This window comes from Centrocercus urophasianus, unplaced genomic scaffold (assembly GCF_019232065.1).
Source record: "Centrocercus urophasianus isolate 14NV4802_14NV808 unplaced genomic scaffold, USGS_Curo_1.0 seq_10, whole genome shotgun sequence".
Classification (NCBI taxonomy): Eukaryota; Metazoa; Chordata; class Aves; order Galliformes; family Phasianidae; genus Centrocercus; species Centrocercus urophasianus.
The window spans coordinates 64602758-64629340 of NW_024884142.1; the positions used below are offsets into that span (position 1 = coordinate 64602758).

Below are 26583 nucleotides of genomic sequence, written 5' to 3' on the forward strand. Positions count from 1 at the left end.
CATACTATCTGAATTAAGTAATGTGTCACCCTTCTGCTGCTGTAATTTGGATCTTTGCATAGGAGTACCTCTGCCAACAGGACACTTTCTTCAGTGTTAGGACAGAAGCTGCCTTCTGCAATGAACTTTATACTACAAACAAGAGCTATTAGTTCACTTGCAATGTTCTCAGCACCTCTGACGGTCATCTTGCTCTGTAGCTTACAGATTCCCATTCTAGTAAGGTGGTTTTTTGTTTGTTTGTTTTTCCTTAGTTGTCGTTTTTGTGATTGTTTTTTGGCTGCTAACGTCCTGAATCAGTTGACACATTCACCTGGCATTCAAGCTGCCAACAGATGTATGTGTTTGTCGACACGCACAGGGCTAGGCCAGGGTCAGTGTCCCCGGGCTCAGCCTTGTGGACTCAGACGCGTTTGCATCTGCTATCCAGGACAGCTCGGTTCCCGGTGTAGTGCGAATTCCACCCGAATCTTTTCCCGTGGCCACGACGTTTATAATCGCTCTTGGAAACGCTTCCCCTCTGTCACACTGGACCAACTGATCAACAAGTTAAAAATTATTAAGGGTGTGGAAGAAGGAGAAGCACACACACACGCAGGCCCATACACAAAGGCTGCGAGCGCTCCGCCGACGTGCTCGGATGGGTCGTTTCACAGGCAGGCAGCAGCCGCGAGTAGGACCGGGCACCTGGCAGCGGGACAATGCGGCTGGCAACCCGCGAGCCACAGATTGCTTTCGCCTTCTGGTTTTGGGCACGTAGGGCCGCCCGTGCGGACAGCCATAGCGGGGCAGCGGGACCAGCACCTGCCCGTCACCCCGAGCTCGCCCCAGCCACGCAGCCCAACTCCGCCGGCCAGCAACACCACGCGGCCCGCCCTGCTCCGCGCTGGGGAAGCCCCCGAGGGGGCCTCAGCGCGGCCGTCCAGAGGAGAGCCTGCTCAAAACCACGGCGGGGCCCGAGCTCTGCTCCTAGTTTGAGGTCACCGAGCCCGGTATCGTCCACCGTCTCCCCGCGGCTCTGCTCCGCGCCTCCGTTCCCGTGGCCGACGGGCCGAGAGACCGCGCCGCGGCGGGTCTTGCCGTCAGGCAGGCTGACGGGCACCTCAGCGCAGTGCCTTGGGGCCCTGGAGGCGTTGTGGGGGGGGGGGGGGGGAAGCGACTCTACTTGGGGACGCCTGGCTCGGCGGCTGCAGCGAGATGAGCGGCAAGGAAGGTGACGGTGCGCCGCCTGCCGCTGCCTCCCGCGGGCCGGCGGAGCTCTCGGAGCCGGCGGGGAACGGGGCAGCGGGAGAGGCGTGAGGAGGGTGGACGGGGGGAGAGGACCGGCTCGGCTGGGCTGTGTGGTGCCCCAGCTGTTCCCTCGGCCGGGCCTGTGCTAGCTCTTGCAGTTCCCGTCCCTGCTGTTAAAAAACATGCAGTAAAACCTGAATTTGTTATTGGGCCTGTAAAATGTTAGGAAGTGTCTGCCAGATCTCGCCGTCAGCCTGTGTGCTGCTCAGACAGAGCCTCCTCCGACCAGAAAGCAGATAGTGTGGCCTTCCTTTGCTTTTCTCATCTATTTTCCTGTCGTTTTCTGAAATTCACATTGCTGTTTATGCAGCGGCCCCTCATCTCTCTCTATTTCTCTCCAATTTTTTGCCCCTGCTTCAGGAGGACCTGGTCTGTCTTATTTATCTATCTATCTATCTATCCATTTATTTATTTTCCTGTGAATTATTTTGATGTTCCTAACGTCTGGTGCAAGGCAGCGAGCTGAATGCTCTGCGCCGCTTCAAGGGCTTGTGTTTGTAACGTGCTCAGTGCTACAGGAAAAACAAAGCCCTGAACCCACGTCCTAACAGAAAAGAAGGGAAAAATGATGTTCAGTTTCCTCTTTTAGAAAGTAACAACGCCCACTTCTGGTTTGAGTTTGGGATAATAAACAAACGGAAGCATTTTAAAATCCAGTGTTCTTCTGTAACTTCTAAGTAGCTTCCTTTTGTTTGTCTTTTAAGGAAATTAAGAGAACTACACGTGTTCAGAAAGGTTTGCTAGTATGCAAATGTGCCAAATATTGGCCTCTGCTCGGAACACAAAGCTTGCAGCTGTCACGAGGAGGAGATAACAAAGAGAAGCGGTTACAATGTGAATGATTCTCTCCTTGGTGAAGGAGAGACTGAAGGAAGGAACAGGACCAAGTGCAAGTTGACAGTAAAAGGCAATCCAGAAGAGAGGGGTTTTGAGTAATGGTTTGAAAAGGGACACTAAGACGGGAGCAAGTAATGGCAGTTGAAGGAAACAGCTTTTGCAGGGTGAAAAGAAGCCTTTAAATGAGTGGAGTGTAAGGACCTAAGGTGCTGCACCACAGGAGGTAAATCTAGATAGATGAATAGTGGCAGTCTGCCTAATTTATGCCTTGAGTACTTTTTTTATTACCGAAGACCAATGACAAAAATTATGGTCACTTAGGAGAAGAAGGCTGAGAGGAAACTATAATTGTCTTCAAATTGTCTTCAAATACCTGTGAGGTGATTGCACTCAGAGCGGGGTGGGTTTCTTCTCACTGGTGACAAGATGAGGAGAAATGGCCTCAAGGTGCACCAGGGGAGGTTTAGGTTGTATGTCAGGAAAAACTTCTTTACTGAAAGAGTTGTTAAGCACTGGAATAGGCTTCCCAGGGAGGTGGTTGAGTCACCATCCCTGGATGTGTTAAGAACTGTTTAGGTGTGCTCAAGGACATGATATAGCAGAGGGTTGTGAGAGTTAGGGTGTTATGATTAGGTTGCGGTTTGACTTGATGATCTTAAGGTCTTTTCCAACCTGAGCATTCTGTGATTTGGTAATTATTGTACAATAAACTGCTACTGGTAGGAGTTTAAATATTTTCTGTCAAGTTGGATATTAAAAAAAAAATTAATTTAATTTAATTTAAATAATTAAAAAAAAAGCACAACAAAACATTGTCGAATGCTGTAGATCCTTTCTAACGCAATAATTTCCATGCAGTTATTCCTTTATGGAAAGGAAACATAAAAGAATATGAACAGCTTATGACAAAAGTACTTGGGATCCTACTCTGGTCATCCATTAGAATTGGTAAAAGTTGTCCCATTATTCACTAGGAATGTGGTGGAACAAATAGTGTGGTATTGTAGAGATGACAGCAGCTGCTAATAAAAGTTACTTCATTCTATCATGCAAAATATCAATGGAGCCATAAATCCTCTGAAGACAGCGTTCTGACATTACGCATGTTCTGGCAAAACTAGTTTATTTTTAAATATTTTTGTTTATGTTTGTTTTTTATTAATAGGATCAGGTGGCTTCAGAAAACGAAAGCACGATAATTTTCCACATGGTCAAAGAAGAGAGGAAAAAGAGAATGTTAATCCTTCTTCTCCTTTGATGACATCTTTTAAATGTAAGAAAGAATTTGGAAAGCCAGATTATGAGAAGTGTGCATTGTGGAATTTGCTAGGAATGATGTATTTAGTGATGGAATAAGCCAACTTTCTCAGGGGGAGAGATTTGAAACTAGTGTAACTCATGCTTTCTACATTTAGAAGATGCTGTTTTGCTGTTTATACAATCAAGGCCTGAGAGAAGGGTTTGGCATGGCTGCACCTGGCGTGTGACCTGCTCCCTTTTTCATCTTGCATCCTGTTCCCCTTTCCCACCCTGCTGAACCTGATGCTAAGTAAACTGCAGCATTCCAGCAGGCACGGGGCCCTTTGGTAGCAGGGAAATGCACGAACTGCACAGATGCAAAATCTTGTCTGTTGTGACAAAAGGACATGGCTGCCTTTGGGGAGGTTGAGAAGGTTCCCAACTGCTGACCATAGTTATGGTGGTGCATGGATGACCAAGTTTCTTAAATAGAAATCTGGATGCGTGGATTTATGAATTGGTATCTGCTTATACGTGTGCTTTCTGAGAATCTGAGTTTAACAAACTGCAGTAGGCCTTTATGGAGACACTTTGATTGCCTTTTTTAAGAACAGCTTATATTTCAGTTGTTGTTGTTTTTCCCCAAATAAGCAGGTGTGAACTGCCCTCAAGCAAAACTGCTTTCAGAGTATTTACGTCAGACTCAAATGTTAGTTAGTCAATTCAGTTTGATTCTCTCAAACTCTCTCATTAGGTAAGCCCTGACAAGCAAAAGGTCTTCAGAAATGAGGAGCATTAACAGATGAAGGAAGGGAATGTGATACAGGGCACAGATCAGATCTCAGTGTACAATTTTCCCTGCTTCCCGTATTATTTTTTTTCCTAAAGAAGATGAAGAAATAAAAGCTGGATGACTGTTAGAGATGATGCCTTCAGCACCATAAAATTTCCTTGGTGTCTTTAACCACATGTTAAAGCAGCTGTATGAGTCAGCTTGGCAGATTACTAACTTTGACTCCAGCACTTTTATCTTGAGTAATGTATATACGCTTGTACTCTAAATTGAGTAGTGCAATTGTACTTTCAAGTTTAATTTTTCACTCTCAAATGTATCAGGATTTTTCTTGAGGATGCTGCTAATTTGAATTCAAAACATCCCTTATTTCCCTCCTTTCTCATGAGATCCAATCAGTAGTGTTTGATAAATTTCAGAACAGAGTAAGGGATGCAGTTCATCCTGACTTTTCAGGGTTGTAGTGTTTGTGTTCCACAGAGTTATGAAGTATTTCTTGTTGGTAATTCACTGGTGGACTCAACTCAAATAACTTGGTGGAGACAGACCAGTCATGCATATGAAAGACTTGGAGCTCAGCAGGAGCATTTGTGCTCATGTTTCAGAAGAACAAAAAAAAAAAACCCAAACCATATTTTTTCTCAAGGCAATGGGAATTTTTAGCTTCATCTAAACTTTGTAAACTGCTACACTTTTCTGAGAGATATTCACTTGTTAGATACTCTATTAAAAAAAAAAAGAGAGAGACCTCTTAGCTTGCTTTCACCATCTTCTTGCGTGGATCCATTAATGCCTCAGATAGTTATGCAGGAAATGTACTTAAACACTTCTAAGTATCTATTAATAGTTTATTTAGTGGACTAATGGCGTATAAAATGTTAATGTTGTATGTGAAACATTTGTTCACAGTTTTCACTAAGAAAATTACATATGCATCCTCTCTTAATCTTCTTTCTCATTAGGCAGAGAAAATTTATGTCAGTAAGTCAGAAATCTTATTTTAAATCTTTATTTTAAATAATTGGCCTCACTTTTCTATTTTTAGTTCTTAGGGATATTAAAATACTTTTGCTCAATTCTAGTTTTGATGTAAAATAGAACCTTTCTTTTTAGTATTCTGTTCATTTTTAAGTGTATGGTTTGGGCTGCTTAAAACAGTATCGGGGTTGATGTGTATTTAAACCTGACTTACTAAACAAAAAATTATATTAATGATGAATTTTGCTGCTCAAGACTGAGGTTTCATAGATACGTAGCTGTCTAAATATACAGGTTGATCCATCAAGGAGGCTTTTCAGAAATATGTGCGGTTTTTGAAGAGCCAAAAATGGGACCTGGGTTCCTGCATACTTGTGAGTCCTTGCCTGGTGCATACCTGCACCATAAGACCTGCTGTATTTTGTTCAGAAGTTCTTCTGTGCCTTTGCTCAGCGTTGAGCTGCAGGGTTGCGCAGTAGCTGTGGCAGGCAGGGGGCAATGGTGGTCTCCACAGCTATGTCCTATGCAGGAGCACTGCCCACACTGGGGAAAGGCTGATGGGGACGGGGACCCACAGCTGGTACTGTGGCGCAGGATCTGAGCTTTTCCCTTACGCTGTATACTGTGATAATCATGCTTATTTCTGTAAACACTGCCTCTGCAGCATTTCAGCTGGAGCTCGACACCAGGCATGATAAGTATGAACGGCTTGTGAAGCTCAGTCGTGATATAACAATCGAAAGCAAAAGAACGATATTTCTACTCCACAGGTATATCAGGTGAGTCACACCGAGAGCTAAAGTGTTTGTGGAAACCTATAAACTGTCTTTTGTTTGTGATTAATAGCTGAGATGTTTTGTTGAGCAAGATTAATTTCTCATAAACGTTCTTTAGCAGCTGATTGCATGCACCAGTTAGAGAATTAATAGATGCTGGCTCAGGTTTTTTAGTTGGTTTTATTGGAATGTTAAACAGGTTCAAAGTAGAGCGTAACAGCAGATGAGAGCTTTTCAGCTTCCAGCAAGCTGGGAGAGAGGAGCATGCAGCCTTCCTTCACATTAGTCACCTCTGCTGTTACTTCCCCTTTTGGGTTCTTGTAACCTCACCCTCAGTGATCAGTGCAAAAAGTGTAGGTAGCCTGGGTTGTTCACTGCATTCTTCAATCTAAGAGACTTGTCTGTGAAGTTTTGAACTTCTGTATGTTTTGTGTCCTCCAAAGCCTTCAAGCAATCACTGGAAGCCAGAAACGAAGCAGGAAAAGAATGGGAAAATTTAGAGCTTTGTGTATCCAGCTGAATAAAATATTTATTCGTCCTACATGTAACTGCTATAAACAGCTCTCCCTGTTCCTTCTCCCAGACTTATTTTTTTCTTTCTTACCTGTGCACATCTGTTGTGGTAGTATCTATTTATAGTTACTACAGTAGTAACAGTTATAAATAGGGATTAGGAAATTGCCCTCTTTTTAACTTGGTCTTCTGTGAGGAGCTACTGCGATAATTCTAGTAACTGCCTCAACCTTGACTGTGAATAGCTGTTCCCACTGCAGGGGCTAGATGTGCTGGCAACTGGAAGAGGAAAGAACAATAATGAGACACTCATTTATTCTGAATTTTAGATTCCTGTTTTTAAGATACGTGTGTTATTGTGAGAGTGGAAGCTTTCTGTGCTATATTTTGATTTCCCAGTCCTTTGGTTTTAGCCATTATTATGGCTTTACTTTCTGAAGTCTGTTTGCTTTAAATGTTTTCTTCAGACCAGTCTATCTGTGGTCTCCACATAGCCAATAAACCTATTAATATACTACGTTGATAGTTTGAGGTTGGAGGAGGAATGGTTTTAAACTAAATCTTATATGCCAAATATATATTGTTTGTTAATCAGGTATTTCAGCTGTTCTTTCACAACACAGTTCATAATTACTTTCTAAAAATGTATATACTTTACGTGTGTTCTGTAACATGTTGCAGAATAGTGATATATTTTTTTAATGAACTTCTGCAAATACTGCTTGTTTCTCAGAATACTCTAATGAAGCATTTGTTCTTACTCAAGCAGTTGTTTAAAATTATTAATTAATTGTTAAAATTATTACCTGGAATAAATGTCGTGCTCCCAGAGCATTTGACTAGCTGGTTCTGCGTAGTCTCTCTTTCAGAGTCTACAATAAGTGTCAATGAAAGTTAAACCATTTCTGATTCCAATGTCTGCTTTATTTTCTTCCTTGAAGTCTATGAATGTGTATTAGTAATAGAAAACCTGTAACATTTTTTTTAAGTGTCTGCTCGTATTCTGAAAGCTGCTGTTTCATTTCAGTGCTCCCAATGGTGAAGAAGTACTAAATGAATCAGAGGTCAAGTTAGATGGTGTCAGACGGAAGATTAAGCAGGTTGCACAAGAGCTGATAGGTGAAGACATGTATCAGTTTCACAGAGCTATATCTCCAGGTAAATTATTTTAAGATACACAAGCTGCTATTTTGCACTGAACTCGATTTCTTGCCTAGCAGTGGTTCCTCTTCATGCAGCAGGTTTGAATGTAGCTCATTTCTGTGATTATAAAGCAGGACTCAGAGTTATCTTTGTGGTTAGCTGAGTTAGCTCTGATACTCTGAGAGTATCACACAGTCTTGTTAGCACTGCTGTTAAACAAGGATTTGCTGAAACTGGAAAACTTTGTACCCTGACCTACACTAAAGTTGGGAGTGGTTCTAATGAATGTACTGGTCAGTTGTCTTTGACTGGGAGGAGTATGTGCTACATACATACATACATTTACCCGAGTTGAAAAGGTTGTAACCTCAGGGAGGAAGAAGGAATGACTAGCTTGTGAAATAATACCTTTGTGAATTCATCAAGTTCATAAATTAAAATCCCTAGATGAGCATTTTCTTTCTTCTAAAGACTTGTAATGTGCACTTTGTATGTTTCAGTTACATCTTTTTCTGCTCTTCTCTGTAAAATAGCAATTTTTACTACCATCCTGGTGACAGTATGTACCAGTGCTTTCATCACTCTTGCTTGACTTTTTTTTGCTATGGAATTTGATTCTTACCTAAAATTCTTTTGCCTTGTTTATGGCAAAATATAAGTAGTATCTGTAACTGCTTCTTTCCTATCTTGGTCATGCTCTGGAAGTATCTTGCATTTACCTATTTTATATATATATTCCTGTGCATCTTTACTTGTTTAGGCAAGAATTCTTCAGTGACTTCAGGGGATTTCAGGGGAGAGCTGCCCAGATTTAATTTTTAGAAAGTATTTTACTTTTATAAACTGTTGATAAATAAGTCTGTGAAGAGATGTAATTTACAAGACAAACAGAGCACAGGTAAACTTTTACTTATGTGTGTGAGCTTAAGGTCATCTAAGAGTGAAATGTCTCTTAACTTACAGTACCAATTTTCAGTGGTTCTAATTCAATTCCACAGCTTGCTTGTGGTGGTGCATTTGGCTATTCAATTCAAATGTGAACAGTTACTTTTAGGAGAGCCATTTACAACCTGTGTGAATCTTGCTGCTCTCTGTCACTTAGTATTTTAACAAGGCAGTGAAAAAAGTGGTTCAAAACACTGTCACTACAGATGACCTTGAACTGTGAACAGTAATTGTTCCAAGTGTTTGGATTTTCATTTTAAGTTCTGTTTATAAATGCTGAGAATCCAGTCCATTCATTCAGTTTTATGAATTAAGGCTTTTTAAAGCTTCCTTAAGACCTGTAAACATTGTCTGAATAACCTGTGAAGTTCATATTTTCTTTGCTATCTATATAACAGCATTGCTTGAGGTGTGTGAATCTTTGTGAGACCTCATGCTGCAAGCTATCAGCTTTGCCACTTGGGCAGTTATTACAAGGTAACCAGCTACCACCTGTTGGTTGCTTTACGCTAGTTCCTCCTAGTTTCTTAGTATGGGGCATAGCGTGGGTGAATTCAAGGAGACATACCTACTTCTGTTTTTACAGAAAGTAGATTTTAGTTTTTAAATAAATGCTTTCTTGCCAACCTGAATAATTAGAGTTTTATGTAAAAGATAAGTAAACTTAGTTTATTTATTTTCAGGTTGTTATTACTAGCTTAACAAGTTTCTGTTCAGGTTTGCTTTGTTTGATAAGCACTCATATACAGTTACGCTAATTCGCCTTTGCTGATCTGTGACTTGCATAAAGATACCTATTAATATCAAAATGGACCAGAATAAGCTCTTCACAAAGCAACTGGAAATACCCTGTCAGCTGCAATTCAACATTTCTCAAACTTATCTTTGCTGTTTTAAATACCAGACTTTTAAAATAACAAACACATGTCCGTCCACTGTAGAACAGGTTGAATATAGACCTGTAGTAGAGGAAATTAGTTGCCTGCTGTGTATGTATGATGACTCAGTGCCTCCACAGCTGCAAAGCTTTTATATACACAGTATATCCCCAACACTTGCATGTGGCTTGCAGTGAAGTGAGACTGTAGTAGAATTACAAAAAATCTTAGTAGTCTTAAGACAAAGAGAATTAATCTACTGACTTCTCTAGGTTTAAAAAACAAAAAGGAAGTCAAAGAGGTATTGAGCACTAGATCATGAGGAGGAATAGAAGAGTAGAAGCAGGCTTTGCTGTCTATGTTTTCTTTTGATCAGGTATGCATACAAATGCCTGAAATTTAGCAGTTTTGTGGACTAATGCAGAAGATATAAAAATGCAGCCCTTCCATTGGACTTTTCCTTGTAGGTTGTTATTGACTGGACTTGGACTGTTTGGGTTAGAAATGGAAATGGTTGTGCTTTCACCTTTGTTTGCTCTTTAGATGTCCATGAACCAATGGCAAGTCTGGAATCTCCTCAGTTGTATAATACTGCCTAGCCCAGGGAGCTCCCAGTTGTTTCTGCAATTAGGTAGTTCTTTCCTCATTATAAAATATATATTGTATAAAATCCAACTGAAGTACAGTGACCTTCATTCTGTTTCTGCAGGTCACCTGCATGGTTTATTGAATCATAGAATGGCTTGGGGTGGAAAGGACCTTGATGTTAGTTCCAACCTTAGTTCCATGTTAGACCTTAGTTCCAACCCCATGCTGTGGGCAGTGTTGCCACTCATCAGTTCAGGCTGCCCATCCAGTCTGGCCTTGAGCACGTTTAGGGATGAGGCATCCCCAGCTAATCTGGGTAGCACGTGCCAAGGCTTCACTGCCCTCTGAGTAAAAATCTTGCTCCTAATACATGATCTAAATCTCCCCTCTTTTTACTTTTAAACCATTTCCCCTTGTCCTGTCATGATCTGCCCATGTCAAAAAAAAAAAAGTCAGTACTTAAATTTTGGCTCTTCCCTCAGTAGGCAGAGTTTGTGTTTGCTGGTGCCTGCTATGCATGTTTTGTAAGGGAGCATGCTAGAATATAGGAGTGTATCACTGGGAAGACAGAGATGTTTAGGCATTGATTATATGAGCTCATGTCTATGCCAAGTATGAAAGGCGAACTTGTAGCACAAACATTCCTCTCACCTTGTTTGTTGAATCCTCCACTCTTCAGTTAGTCATTGGGATGGAAAAAAGAGTTGCTTAAAGACTTGTAGATTTTGATGCAGCTGACAGTGGGATCAAGGTGACAGATATGAAGATGCTTGCTGTCAGGATCATGAAGCTGAGATAGAAAACCTAGAAGCACGAGGAAAGAAGGAACAATTAGAATAAGAACAACTATGAGAGGGAATGCTTTGTCCCACCTGACCACACTGTTTATGAAATACTGTAATTGTAAGGGAAAACACTGATAAGAGTTAAGAATGTTGCTTTTGGTTTTGTTTTTAAGTCTAGTGATTTTTAATTGTTGCCTTGCTTTTTTCACAGTGGAAAAGTTTGCATGCCTTTCTGAGAACAAACATAATTAGGAAAAGTGCTAGATTGTTTAGGTATTTCCTGAAGCTGTAAGTCTTGACTTTCTCTTAGTATTCAAGTCTGATTTTGTGTTCTGAAGAATTTCTGGAGAATTTGTTGAAAGTGTTCTCATGAGCAAAAACATTGCAGTTAAAGTGTGGTTTTTTTCTTCCAAAAAGAATAAAGAAACGCCTGTGTCCCATATCTCAAAAGCAGCATGTCCAATTAACCTCAAACTTCCTAAAAATATTCTCCTTTGTCTTGAAACCAAACATGAAACATCCTCCTGTTCCCCACCCTATGTCTCTCTGAGTAAAAGGGATCAAAACTGGGCTCGTAATGGAAACTACCGTCGCAGCCTCAGTTAAGGAGTCACAACTGTCTGCATCATAAAGCTGCCTAATACATATTTTATTCAGTATAATAACTGTTCACCTATAAATAGAACAGTGCTATGAGTATAATGCTTGGGAATATTGTTTTCCACTTGTAATTGTTAAATGCTTTTTTTGGGGTTACTCCAAACAGTTGTTCTTTTGACTCGAAGATAAAACAATTCTGGCAGAGCACTAAAGGAGTTTCATGCTTTCCCTCATTAAGATTAGTGCTAATGGCACGCAGGACGTTTCCCCAAAGGACACTTGCATGAGCTCAAACACTGAGTATAGCACTAATTGAACAACAACAAAAACTGATGACTGTTTTCTACACGTTTCTTAACAGTACAGATTGTCCCAGGGGATGATTAAACAAGCAAACAAAGAGATACTGAAATAATGAAGTCTTTTTTTAATGTGGAGCTCTTCATTTGTTATGTTAGGATGTTCGGCTTTGTTGATATTTTTAAAGCTTTACTATTTGTAATATAGAATTCCTGCTCTTTGCCCCACTTTGCAGTGTATACCTTATATATCCTGTGAGGAAATGTGTACTGTTTCTTTAAAATTCTTGAAAGATGCTGTGCAAGAAAAGGGCTGAGAAAGAGGTTATGAACGTATGAAGTAAAGGGAATAAACTTTTCAGGATTTTATTTATGTAGTATTATATTATTTATGAAAAACTCCAAAATATTACTGCAAAATATCAGCAAAGGACAGGAAAAAGCTGTGTAAACTCTAAAGACAGAGTATGCTCTGAACATTTTAGAATTTATGTAAATATTCCAAGTATGACCTGCATGTGCACTGCATAAATGCAAAACATATATTGCAGAGGGGAGCTTTGAGTCTGTGGCAGGTTGGCATTGGGTGGGAATGAATGCAGCACCATTCTAACATGGCTTATGAAGTGAAATCTCTAACTGGTGGAAGCAAGTCTTGCCCAGTTTTTGTCCCTTAACAGTATGGGGTGGGATCATGAGTGAGAATTGTAAGGCTGTTAAAGTGGTAAACCGTTTCCTATAGGAAACCTTGGCTGAGCAATCTGTTAAGAGCGATCATTTAAGGTACGTGTCGGTGTCTTTACAGTGAGGTCAAGATTTTGCTAGGGACAAGTATAGGTGTGGCATTATCTTCGCAGCTGATAGGCGTGCGTAGCTCCTTATGGAATGAGGAACCCATGTTTCTTTTGGGGCTTCTTTGCTAATACAGTGGAGAGTGATGATAACAGATGTAACTGGAAAGCTGTTGGCTGACCTTTCTGTTTGCTGTGTGTCAGTACTAGCAGTAACAGTGAATGGAGTGGGTTGCACAGAGGAGCTCATTAGCTCTTTATCATGTCTGCACTTGCTCTGAATGGGATTAGATGATGAGGCTGTAAAATGTCAGCACCTTGTCAAAACTACTGCCCTGTGACTGCTTCTCTGATGTTGATGCGGGAAATTCTGTGTAAAAGTTCAGCATTGACGCAGTGGATTTATCTTGTGCACACGCTATTTATGTTCTGAGAGAATGTTATAATGTAGCTTATTTCTGTCTCCTACCTTATGCCATCTGAAGGCACTTCGGAATTCTTAGTGTGCTGCAGTAAATTGCACTGTTGGAGTGGATAAAGCAAACTGTGCTACCTTTTCCTATATATGTATTTGTAAAACAAAGCTAGGGTCAAGAACAATGATGTACCGCTGAAAAAGAACTTTTTTTTTTTTTTTGGTCTTACAATTTAAGAACTGTAATAAAGTAGGTGACATACAGAGGAAAAGCTTTTTACTGCTTAAGGAAGGGTATCATGAATTGTAATCATCTCACCCAGGAAAAAATTTCAATACACCTAAAACTTGAAAGGAAAGCTATCCGTGGAGGAAGCAATCAGATTTCTGCAAGATGGTGGGAAAACATAATAACACAGGAACAGGATGTAGCTAAAGAATTAAGTTCATCTCTTTGCTGTTGTGGGTGAGAGGTAAAACGCCAGAAATGGAATCAAAGTTTCCTGATTATACTGAAAAATTAATGGAATTTGCAGTGTAGAAGCCAATATTTATCAGATACAATTTTGTTAATTTCTGTTTTCTTACTTTGTGCATTTCTTTGTTCTTGCACAGCCAAGAGTGCCAACAAACTATAAAACTGATTTCCAGTAAGTAAACTGCTTGTTTGAAACTCACTGTTATATTTTACTACTCTTAGACTATTTCTAGCTCATGCCTATTTTCTAGGTTCTTCCAAGGAAGGTGAAAAATCAGTATAGTAACTGTGCTGAATTCAGCAAGTAACCTTGGTACATCCCTCAGATCTTCAAGGGGGGATGAAATAAAAGGTTGTGAACTTATTTTCCATAGTGTCTCCTGCAAGAAAACCATTGTCTATTTGTACACTTGTTTCTAAAATTAATAACATAAGCTCAATTAAATTGATCTCTACAATGAGAGAATAAAACTCTCTGCAATTCTCTGTGGAGTTTTTGTGTCTGAGAAATAATTTAACTGTCATGGGCACTTATGCCTATTAAGTAGGAAGCCTGTGTTTGTTTCTTTAGTTTTGAGGAACACAGGCAAACCTCTGGTTTACCTTTCCCCTAGCTGTGGTGTGTATGCAGCTTTAGATGAAGTGCAAACAATGCTAACGCTTCAGCATCTGAGATTTATCACTTACACATACAGCTGGAAAGGAGCAGAGCTGCAGGATGGTCTTGGATGTGTCACATAGCAATTGACTAATCAATAAAGCATTTGGGATTTAATAAGAGAGATTTTCACCAATTTAATTATTGATTTGATCGTAAACCAGCTTAGATAAGTCGTTGCTAGATGCAGTATATGTTCTGGTTTCAGTTGCTACCTTGAACTGATTAGTGATAGAATGCATACAGTATCTTTCTCTGACAAATATTCCTATATGAGCTTGCACTGACTGTCAAAGTGATTTCAAAACTGAATTGTTAAAATGGAGCAGTTTATCTGGAAATGGACTTGGCTGTGTTTTTCTCTTCCTCAGTTCCCTTTAAAATTCAAAAGCTGTATATAGCTCTGCATGACATACATACCTGGCTCCATGAACTTAGTACTCAGTGAGTAGAAATAGCAGATTTTTTTTTTTTTTTCAAATTCATGTGCTTTTAGTTGTATGTGGTAGTTATCCCCATTGTTCAAAACCTGCTCTTCAGGAGTAATATGAAGCCTTTTTTACAGGTGGTATGTCTGAGTATAGCTGGTTTTACAGCTGGCTTTAGAATCTTTCTGTAAGCTGTTAGAAAATTAACCTTTGATTTCGTACTCACAATCAACTAAGAAGCTGTTGGATTGTTTCATAGCCTCAGTTTTAATTACTTTCTGGACAGAAAGAAGTGTGAATCTAGGAATTGTTGCTGCCATCTGTGGACAAATTGAAATGAGTTAGGTGTGAGTTGTCAGTTTCGTCTTAATAGGATGGCAATGATGAGGTATGATTATTTTCTAATTGTCATTTGTTTATGGATGCATTTAAATTTATTGCTTGCACTTGTTTCAGTTGGTTTACTTGGTCCATGTAGTTATTTTACCAGTTCTCATTGATCAGCAGGCTTGTAGAAGTGGGCTCTTCTCATTCTACCATCTTCCTTGGGTTCTGCAGAGTTCACTGACAGAAGCTCTCCAGTTATCTTTGTTTTTTTTTCTCAGTTTGGATTTTCCACAACAATTTGACTTTTTTTTTTTTCTTTCTTCCTATTTTTAAGAGAGGGTCACTTACTAGCCTAAGTGTGATAAGGTTGTGTTGCTTTGATTTGATGATGAATTCACAATTGGGTAGCTTCATGTGACTTGCCCTAAAAATAATGTTCTGCACCGGTGATGCTGGAAGAAAACTGTTGTAACTGTGTATGTTTTCAGACAGCCCTTTTGGTGACTGCTGTTGGTTTGTGATTCCTGCTTCATGGTTTAGGGGAGGAGCTGGGAAAGGTAACAGAGGCTGTCTGTGTGAGCAAAAAGATGCAGGTAGGGAGGAAAGCAAGAGGATGAAGGAAGAGAAGGAAGATAACTTGAGAAGAAATAGGGACCAACATCATTCAGGAAACTGGCAGATAGTGTTGGTGTTTATAACTTCAAGACCTGAGATGCATGGAACCCATCTTAACCCATTTTTAAGTGTTGAACAGATACTTAAATGAAAAAATCCAATAAATTAAATGTGAAGAGACACTTTCCCCTTCTTTGATCTGTCATTTCAGTACATGCATGCATGTACATCTTAGGTAGAATTAGATTGTATTTACCTTAATCTGACTCCTCTAATTAAGGGACTGTTACCCATTTTTAAAACAGAAACATCTTTTCCTTCCTCTTACATGGTCATTTTTTTCTTGGAGAGAGTGCTACAATGAGCTGAGAGTTTGAAGAGACCCGATTCCTTGCTAGTACGATATTAGTTTTGTTTGTTGGTTTTTTTCATTGTTTTAGAGAAATTGCTTAACTCTTCTCAGAGTCTGTATATGCAGATGAATATTATCAGATGATTCAACTGGAAAAAAATTGCACAAACTTTTAGGCATGAAATTTCCTCCTCGGTAGATGTGTGCTGAGAAGATACCTCTGTGTAACTTTCCAGTTTGTATGCAAAAAATATATTTTCAAAATATAGAAGGAAGATATTATATGTGTGATGGTAGCCTATCACTAGTACAAGCTATTTATACAGAATAAATATAATAAGATATCAAAATATTTAACTTTTCTGTAGTTTCACCTTTCTAATTTTAAGAAATGCTAGTGGAAGTAACGCCATGCTTTTATTTGCAGTTTCCTATGTGTGTTCTAAGAAAAAACATGCATAAAAACAGTTTTACGAACTATTACTGGCAGCTCAACCTGTAAATAATCAAGTTTTGGAATAAATCCAAAATAAAAGCATGAGGGGAAAGGTACTGTTGGATAGTGTAGTGAAATGGGATGGAGCTTTTCACCTTGGGGATTATTTGCTGAACATAGCGGATGTCCTTCCATGAAGCTAAAACATAACATATTCAAACATTCTTCTACCTGCGTATAAAAACGCCTTCTTTCAAGGTCTTGGGTCGCTAAAAGGTTATGTTGCAGCTACTTTTGGAAGGACTTAAAATATAAATATTTTTGCAGAGGAGTTGCTACCAGTCTATTTGTGATGCTAACAGTGTCACATAACGTTTTGTAACCTTACTTGTCAATACTGTGAGGTAGATTCCCAAACTGTGCAAGGTGAAATAACAAACCAGAGTGTGTGTACAATATTCACATCGTGGTGTTAAAGAGAAGGGAGGAAAATAGTGGAACAGCTTGGATTGGAAAGGAGGAGGTAGAAATGTGCATGTATTTGCGTGTGTGTGTGTGTGTATATATGGAGAGAGAGAAAGGAAAATAAATACATATAGATACAGAAATGAAAGGAGGAACCAAACACCCTGGAAAATGTGCGTGGAGGAGTTAAAGTGAAATGAGTTGAAGCTGGGGAGTTAAGATCAAGAAACCTGTATATTGGAAGGTTTGAGAGCTGATTTGATCACTTTGAGAACTTGGGTAAGTGCCACGTTGATTTTCCATATCTGATAGTGTTCTCCATAGGTAGGAGATTCTCACAGATGTTGTCGTATTAAGTGCTGTAGTATTAGGTAACTTACAGCTTATCCATAGAAAAAGCCAAAATGTCATAATGAATTACTGGTTGTGTTATATCAGCAGAGTAAATCAGGGGAAGAAGCAATTGAATAAATCTTCCTCTCTGCAACTTCTGAAGTTACTAGTTTTGGAAAATCCCAAGTAGTTTTCCTTTATTATTCCTCTGTGACTTCTGCCCAGAATGCTTCACCCAAACTCAGTTGATGAAGCTATTGCATTTAATTGGCCTTGCAGTTCCCTGTGTACGAGAAATGAGTGTGGCTCTGGTTGCTGGATCTTATTCTACTTTTCAAGCTACTGCTGGGTAGGAGCATGAAGGATGCAAACTGAAATGCCTTTCTCAATTGCCCTCACTCACTTTGCAAATTCGTATTTCGAAGGAAGAAATGCAGGTCATTCCTTAAGCTTTTTTGATTGTAACATGAAAAGCATTTTCCCTTGTGGTCTCCTCTAGTTTTCTGGGGATCGTTCGGCTTTCCTCTGTTACTCAAGGCTGTGTTCCCTTGTTATTGATTTAGACTTTCTCTTTGATCCAAATGAAGCCTAAATTCTTTGCTTCCTAGATATCTCTTGTGGCCCTAGAGTGGTCAGTTGGAGTTTCTAAAATTATTCCAATGGAAACAGGATTCTGCTGCTAGTTACCTTGGGTACCTCCATTTTTTTTCACTTGACATATTGGCAAAGCTGTTGTCTATTCATGGCCCTTTTCAGCGTGTTACAGCAGTGTCACCTCTGAGCTTCTCTCAAAGTGAAACCATCCCCTTAGAATTGTTCAGTTCTTCTGCTAAGATCGATCATGTTACAGTATGTTCCTTTAACTTCCTCTGTTGGCTCTCTCTCTGCCCCTTGGTCAGATACACACGTATTGTTAGTGTCTTTAAAACTTTTTAGCTTAATCCTGCTGTGGCTGTTTGCTCCAGATTCATTTCTGCTTTTTATTTTTCCACCATCAGAGCCAATTTCAGATTTGTGCTGAAATCCCACATGCTTCCCCCAGATTTCTCCTCTACATATAAGGAAAAATTAACAGAACCTATGAATCACCGTCTCAACATTCAAGCTGTATTTTTGATCTCATTTTTGTTACTAATGCATACAGAAAATTGCCATCTGCTGAGTTGATAGTGAGAGGTAATTGTGACAGGTGGCTGCAGATGGCATATAAATCTGGAACAAGCTGTATTTGTTATCCTATCTTTTATTTCCTTGCTGGCACACCTTTTGTTCTTCCTGCATGCCTTATTTTCAGAGTGTAAGTTCTTGACGATAGGGCTGTCCTTCATTGTATTCATCTTGCCAAACATTGCAGTCTTGTCTGGCTTATTGTAATTATAACAATAATAGTTTTTGGTCTGGATTTGTTTGTAAGAAAATGTGCTTTGTCCTGAACATGAATGTCACCTAGCCTGTCTTTTAAGGAGCCTATTCACTAATTCCTACAAAACAAAGAAATGGGAAATGAAGTTTTAAACAGACATTTTCTGTTGCTGACAACAGATTTAAAGGAAACATTACCTGTATTTTGTGGACCATCTGCCTTGTTTTTGATTTATCTGCAGTCTTTTTTTTGTGTTGTGCCCCATGTCTGTGACCTCGTGTAATATAAATGCAACGCTTTAGCAGCTTCGTTATGGGGAGCAACTTCTTAATATGTCTCTGGGAGTGAGTAGCACTATACTTTCTACTGATATACTGAAGGATCTGAATAAAAAATGCACTTGTAGTAAAAACTCGAAAATGTTGATCTGCTGTTCTTCTGGTCTCATATGTCAGAAGTGTGCTATGTTAAACAGCTTTTCAGTGTTATTTCTGGATTTCACTTTCTGCTCGTAATCTTAAAATAGTTTCACATACAAATTTTCTAAAAAAAAAAAAAAAGCAAGCATGGGTCATGGGTCATTGCTCTAAAGTTTGAATCATTTGCTTAATAATTTTGTGGTTTGGTTGGTTTTTTTTTTCAGGACTTCAAGAATATATTGAAGCTGTTTCATTTCAGTATTTTATCAAAACCCGATCTTTAATTAGTGTTGAAGAGATCAACAAACAACTAATATTTACAGCAGAAGACAGAGAAGAAACAACAAACATGGTAAAAGTTCTTCTCTTCTCATATGACATATCTTTCTGGAATGGTAATGCAACGACTGAGCTTAGTCATACTTTTGGCATTTGATTAAATAAGTTCAGTTAATGGAATGGTATTAGATATACATGTGGGCTTTGACTCAGTCATTCAAAACGTGCTTTTTATTCTGAGACGTATTAAACTAGGTCAGTAGGCTTCAAGTTTATTCACTTCACATCCCCTTTAGGGCAAAATGAACACCTTCTGGCAGGGAGAAGGATTTGGGATTGTAAAATACCGGGAAGCAAATATGGAAAAGGGATTTTTAATTTCTGTGTTTGTGTCTGTAACATCCACCAGTGTATGGTGGTATAGCAAAAGTTGGAGGAGACTAATGAATTTGAGACAAAATGAAATCTTCCTACCTCATACTAAGCTAATCAGGGCAGGCACTCTGATTAGCTGCTGTTAGTATTCATTATGTGTTTTAGCTTGGTAATTTGTAGCATTCCTAGAGTTGCTCTTTATGTTTTCAGGGCACAAACTCATTTACTCTTGTACCTTACACCTCATGTTGTATCTGCTGTTTCTTGATGTGGCCATACCTTTACCCTGCCCTACACAATTATTTGCACAGACACTGCTGCCAACGGCAACAGTAAACTGGGAACACTTTGCAGATGGGGCTCAGAGGCTGTCTGTGGTAAAGTATAGAAATGGTCATGCAGTGCACATGCAATGTACAGTAATACACAGCATTAGTGCTTTAGAGACTACTTCTGTTGAAGAGATTCTGTTCTACAGCACTTTTTTTTTTTTCCTTCCTCATTCTTTTAGTAAGATATTTGTAAAGAAGCCAGGTTTTCAGCTTAAGTTCTCTTTTTCTTACCTACAATGGCATGCTTCTTTTCCCTGTTTGCAAAGTTATTGATGTCTGCATGCACACCTGACCAGATTGGTGATGTTTGGGTGGGTGTTCCCTTGTGGGAACAAGGGGATAGAAGCAAACCTGTGCTGTCTCCAATATCACCAGTATTTCGGAAATCAAAAATATTGTAGCTTGGAGAGCAAATTTGTCACTTGTGGTAATTTTTTTCATGAATATTTATTTAGATATTTTGATGAATTCAATTGATATAAAAAACAGATCTGAGAGGAATCCACTTGTCAGCTTCTTCTAGAAAGCATTTTGAAATTCAAGATATTATTCAAAATGATGTGATTTGTTTTTATAATGCAGACTCCCTTATTGTTTCTTGAATGTTTGGATTTGTGTATCTTTGGACAAGACCATTCAACCAAAATTTAAATCCATTAGGCTGAAGTCTGCAAACCCTCCCCCCCCAAAAAAAAGGCAAATACAAATAAATGTTCATACAAAAAAAATGTTTATTCTATTTGCATGTAAAAATTGTAGAAGCGTGGTATGTTTGATATGTTCATCATGCTTTTCAGAGAGGAAGTCACATCTCAATGGAATGGATACTTTTATATCTTACAGCACGCTGGAGGAAGGATTAGTAAATAGTACTTCTGAAATCAGACTGTGGAAGTGGCATGCACTAGAATGTTTGTAATTCCTATTGCTTTACAGTGCATTAGGTAAATTAGTGTGCATTTGAACCATTTTGGACTGTCTTTTTCCATAATTCTCTGAAAGGAACTTTGCTCTATTCTGTCCTCAGACCTCCAGTTCCCAGGATAAACAACCACACACTTGGAGCCTGAAGGTGACACCTGTAGATTACCTGCTGGGAGTGGCTGATCTAACCGGAGAGCTGATGCGACTGTGTATCAGCAGCGTTGGCAATGGTGACATCGACACACCTTTTGAACTGAGCCAGTTCTTACGTCAGATTTATGACGGTTTTACTTTCATTGGCAACACTGGACCTTATGAAGTATCCAAGAAACTGTACACTTTGAAACAGAGTCTGGCAAAAGTAGAGAATGCCTGCTACACGTTAAAAGTACGGGGCTCTGAAATCCCAAAGCACATGTTGGCTGATGTGTTCTCCACCAAAACAGAATTGATTGACCAAGAGGAAGGCCTTTCTTAAAATAAGGAGACTGTCACAGCCCAGAAAGGGAGAGGACTTACACGGAGAAATCTTGTTAGTTATGATTTTTAGGTTTTTGACCCTCAACGCTTTTTAGGTAGAGACATTTTTAGTTTTATCTACGACAAGATTGTTTGCAATAGTGATTTGTAACCAAAAATACTTTTTTATGGTGTGCAAGAGAACAAATGTTTGACTTTGTCCTCTCGGCATGGAATTTCCTGTATTGCTCCATTGTATCCTCTTTCAGAACGACCAAATGTTCCACTGCGTTTTGCACCAGTGACTGTCAGTAGTGCCAGTCACCTTGAACAGGTGTGGTTGCTCTTATCACTAATTAGCAGTGGAAAAAAATGGTCAGGTACTGGTTGTTCAGCATTATCCGCAGGTTTTTTGCTGAGCTTTGTTTTCTGACTGTTTGGGTTCTATCTTCACATTGTATCTAAAATAGCACACCTACATGTGTGAAAGTTCGACCTTTGACTTGGAGTTGAGGTGGTCTTGAAACTGAAGCTAAGTCAGCTTTTCTCCAGTTGGTAATGAGGCTAATTGCACCAGGCATGTGTTACTGTGTACTCATCATTCTGGGACTCGGTTAAAATTGAGCTCTGTTTTGGTTACACAGATTCTTTAGATATTTTGATATGAGTTAGGAAATCATTTAAAAATGTGGAACTTAATGGTTTACATTGGTAACGTGTTTTAATGCAGAATCTGCCATTTTTGTAGACAAAAGCAGAAGAAAGACCTGCCAAGGATGCTTAACACACACAAATTGGTTAAGGCAAGAGCTTCTTGAACAAAACCAATGAGGCTTTGTGCTGGAAGTCTGTTCTCTGGTGTTTGTGCTGCCCTGAGGACCTCCAGTGGGGCTGAGCTGGTAGAAGTATAGGAAGGGCCAGCAAAGCTTTAAATATCTGTTAGCAGGAACTATATCATGTGCATGTTCCTATGGAAAGGAAATTGCAACCAGAAATAAGGCAGACATTCTGACTTCCAGGTTTATCTTTGAGGTGGGTATGTCACCGCTGGCAAAAAATCAGGGCTTTCTGCCGGTGTCTGAAGTTATGGAAGTCTGATAATGTACGTTATGCTAAAGGAAAACAGATAAAACAACATGATCTTTAGACTCCAGGAAATAGGCCTCCCAACTGCAATTGAAAATACTGCATGTTTTTTATTTTCACTTCCATATGCTGTGATAGTGCCAATATTTTTCCCATGAGCATGTCCTGAGTAGCACGGATCATCTGATACATGGACAGGAACGGGTAAATATATTTCTGTCACATTTTTCCATTGTTTCCACATAAAGCAATATGTGGTGGGTGCTTTATTTTCTTCCTATTATTACTTTTTTTTATTTTTTAAACAATAAATTCTGAAAGCAGTCACTGCCTGGATGTTGTTGGTTTGTTGTTGGTTTTTTTGTTTCTTTTTTTTTTTTTTTTTTTTTTTTGCTATTTAGTCCTAGAGGTAAGTAAAGGTGTGAGTTTCCCCCTGATGTGCAGAACTACTTTCTCAGCCATTTTATTCAGGGAAGTCTAATAGTAGCTAGGTTTGAAACTTCATGTGATCCTCTTGAGTTAAAAAAAACAAACAACAATTAAAAAAATCAGCAAGGGATTCAGATGGCAGAACAATTTTACACTAGTATAAATCTGCAATGGTAGGCAATATTTTTTCTTGTTGTTTTCCTTTTTTGGTGAGGGGGGGGAGGAGAAGTGAGGAGGAGTAAGTGAAACCTATTCATAAGGAATCCTTTTTAAAATTTTTTCTTAAGTTTACGTATGCTTTTAGTATTTCACTTGAAACAGGTGCAAGAGTAGTACTGTGTCTTTTGGCACTGCTAAATTTACTGCAAGTAATTGCAGGAGGACGTGTGTGAGTTGAAAGCCTATCATATCATTATTAGATGTATTGTCTGATACTAAACAGAAGGCTGTATGTTGTCTGTCCCAGCAACTACTGGGCAGAAGCTGAACGTTTTCATGTCACAGTGTGACAAGGGATGAGATGAGTGACATTGAAAGCCTGCCACAGAATGAGCACAGAGCGGCCACTGCTGCAGTCAAACCACTGTTATCCCCGTACAGTCGTTCGTGATTATGAAATTACGGATGTATAAAAATTGTATTTTTTAGCAGAATTTAGAGGTTTCTTCAAAGAATATGTTTTGATTCCAACCATTAAGCCTAGAGAACTTCCTTAAGGGCAGATGAGATTTCTGAATTCCTTTAGGCTGCCTGTTTATAATCAGAAGCCATAGTAATCCCTAATAGGGAGGAAGGTGTGTGTGTGGTGTATTAGAGCAGCAGCAGAGATGGGAAATTGCTAGCGGCCTGCAAACCTCCTGCTCAAGGAAATATTTTCCCCAAAAAACAATTAGACTGTAGCTATTTGAAAAGTGACAGACATTTATCAGCAAAACAAGTTCCTAAACAAGCAATGGCAATTTTCCCATTTCTTATCCCATTGCTCTGTGGAGCCATTGATATGCTTGGTCTACAGCCAGAGCAGGACTACGTCATAGCAGATGTTTCATGGGGGCAGCTCTGTGTGCTAAAAACCATCTGCCTTTCTGAAATCTTTCTCAGAGGTGATATTTCTTCATGCTTGACTTTTGTCCTGGCTACTAATTTGCAGAGAGGAAAATAGATTCAATCACATTTAGCTTTCCAGAACTGCAGTGAAGTTATATAAGAGAAACTTCCTGTTGACAGGACACGTGTGTCTATCTACTCGGTCTTCCTTACTTGGATTTTTCCGTGAGTTTATTCAAAATAATTTAAAAATAATAATAATAAAAATTAGAATAGACTTTATATTATATATTTTGCCTTCTAGAATTCTATGGACTAGACTCTGGGACTACCCTCAAAGAGTTTCTGAACTTCAGAGCAGACAAAGGAACAGCCAAGAAAAATAAAGGGAAGATGGTGGAGGAAAGCGATGAGGTGGAAGTGGGAGGACAGGACCTTTACCAGAAGACTGCCGGATAGCAGTTTGGTTTAACGCTTCTGATTTTGGAAAGGGAACTTTTCAAAACTTTTTAAAGTCTGAAATGTTGACAGTAAAGAGTTAGTTGGGAAGGAAGAAGGCAGTAGAGCAGGAAAATGGAAGGAAGTAAGGTGAAAACAAAGAGGGGAAGAGTGGCAAGGAGTGGGAGAGCATGGAGGAGGAGCAGGATGAGCTGCAGGACAGAAGGGACACGCTTAGGGTGGGACTTGGGGAGGACATGGGACAGGAAGGCAGCCCTGCAAGAAGCTGGAAACTGCTTTGCAACTGAGTGTCTCAGCTATGAAAGTCTTGGAGCTGACCTGTAGGAATGGTAGGACCACAAGATACCCAAACCATCTACTCTTGAGTAGTGAGTAAAGGGAACTTAATTTTCTGAGCTGTGAGAACCTGCAAGTCCTGCTTTGAGCAGGGTTTGTAGCATCCAGCTGTGCTGTCACAGATTTAGCTCTTTGTTCCCATACCACCCCACCTCCCATGCTTGTTCACCATCATTCCCATACTGGTAGCCATAGTCACTGATTGGTGATCTACCAGTGTTTGCAACTGCTAGAAACAAGGTTAGATGTATTCTGTAACATAAAGGAATGCTTACTGTGACCACTGTTTTCCACTTGCATGCTGTTAATCTGTCAGTTTCGCTGTCACTGTTGTTGCTGCTTCAACTCTTCCTTTTCTTCCCTTTCTTAACTTGTAATTTCTTGCACTTTACTGTTCTTTTGATTCATTGCATCCATTCCATGGTTTGGTCTTTTCCTTGTCTAGCTGATGTCTTGGGGTAAACCGTCTCCATGCAGGAAGAAGAATCAGTTGGTTTCTTAAGCAGGCTTGTCTATTCACACCTCCAAATCTGAAAACATCACTCAGCTGTGGGGGGAGAGTTCTGCTATTCCTGCACTCCAAAGACCCGGTGCTATGTCCTACGGCAGCCATGGTGCTGTGTGTCAGGATGGGTGGGTAAGCACATCTCGTGATGCTTTTGTGGCTGTGCAAACCTCAGTTATTTTGAGGCCTGCAATCATCGCAAGCCAAGAGAAATGATCTACAAAGATGGAGGCAGCTGCTTCTCCAGTTCTCAGGAAGGTTGTCATTGAGGAGTATTCCCACCAGTCCCACCTTTCTTTACCTAACTGATTACCCCTTTGAAAAGCCTGTTTGCAGACTGCAGCAGGAGAGGCTTGCCTATGGGTTCTTCTGGAGCCAGTCAGTATCTTCCTGAACACTGGCCAGACTTGAGGAGATGGCTCCTCTCAGCTCCTCCCACAGGCTGACACCGCTGGTCCTGGTTGTCCCTCCTGCTCCCCAGTGAGGGGGGCTGAGAGCCCAGCCTGCCCTACTGGATTTCACAGACCAGTGTCATGTGGGTTCATCTTCTTTCTTCCTACTGTTCTTTTCATTCAGATGTTTACTCCTCCCGAAGAAAGCAGCTGTTGTGTGAGCTCTGCTCCTCCACTGCCACAACAGGCCAGATGACCTCCTAAGCCCATCGTTAGATGCTGTTCCTTGGCTCCTGATGCACAGCAGGTTTTGTGGGACATAGTTTATCTTTGGGCACTTCTCCCACAGCTCTTTGCTTTCTTTCAGGCTTATGAATTCCTTTTAATCTGGTTGGGTCCCACCACTTCTGTTAAGTTCCTTCTCAAGGTCCTCTCCTCTCATGGCTTCAGGAAAAAAAACCTGGCAAAACTGACTCTCCGTAAGCGGGTTTGGAAATAGCCCAGGTTTTGTTAAAATTAACTTTTTGAGGAGAGGAATCAGGTGTTTAAAGGATGCAATTGTATGAACGGTTTCAATGTCACAGGAATACTGTTAAGTGCTGGCTGTCTTGTGTTAGATGTGTATAAAGGGGTGGATCTCTCCTCGCAGCAAGGGCTTAGGTTAAGAAGATTTTGCTTTGTATACCTCACACCTCCAGGTGAAGATGACAGACAGGAGATGCCATGACCATGAAGGAAAATAAGTAAGATGAAATGGTGTAAGGTCATATAGCAAATCAGTCAGGAGCCAGGAGTTGGACTTGGCTCTTTCAGCTTCCAGTCCAGCTCATACGGCTGCTGATCTGAGCACTTGTTGCATTCCAGAGCCTGTGAGCTCGTGGGGCAGCCCAAGCCCTTTTATGGGGCTGAAATGCTAAGGTCCCTCATGTGCCATCCAGTCATGTGCAAAGTGTGTGCAGCATCCCGCAGGCAGATAGCAACATTAGAAGCACTCATTCTGAACTTCCAGCTGGTTTTAGTGAGCTGCTGTGCTTTATGCTCTTGGTGGAACCTGTTTTTCTGCTGGTTTCCCATTCATTGAGCTGCCCTGGGCTACTGGATCTCCAGACCTTGCCCCATCCTTCAGCTCAAGGCAAAGCCAGAGCTGGGCCACGCTTGGGGCACAAACCTTGAGCGAGCAGTGTCTGGTGCCTGCAGAGATCTCATAGTGCTCAAC

At 40.1% G+C, this 26583-nt stretch overlaps 1 protein-coding gene across 3 annotated transcripts; it reads left to right on the plus strand.

The window, feature by feature from the left end:
* Positions 1–1148: 1148 nt before the first annotated feature.
* On the plus strand, positions 1149–22526 carry TSNAX (translin associated factor X). Of its 3 annotated transcripts, none has more exons than XM_042820584.1 (6): positions 1149–1213; positions 3293–3400; positions 5802–5916; positions 7454–7584; positions 18969–19096; positions 20758–22526. In XM_042820584.1, exons 1-6 carry the CDS (start codon positions 1198–1200, stop codon positions 21130–21132), a joined length of 873 nt encoding a protein of 290 aa, XP_042676518.1. In that variant the 5' UTR covers positions 1149–1197; the 3' UTR covers positions 21133–22526. The 3 variants fall into 3 exon arrangements, with proteins under 3 accessions (XP_042676518.1, XP_042676509.1, XP_042676528.1); XM_042820575.1 differs by having other exon boundaries at positions 1160–1219; XM_042820594.1 differs by lacking the exon at positions 1149–1213 and adding an exon at positions 1308–2350.
* Positions 22527–26583: the final 4057 nt, after the last annotated feature.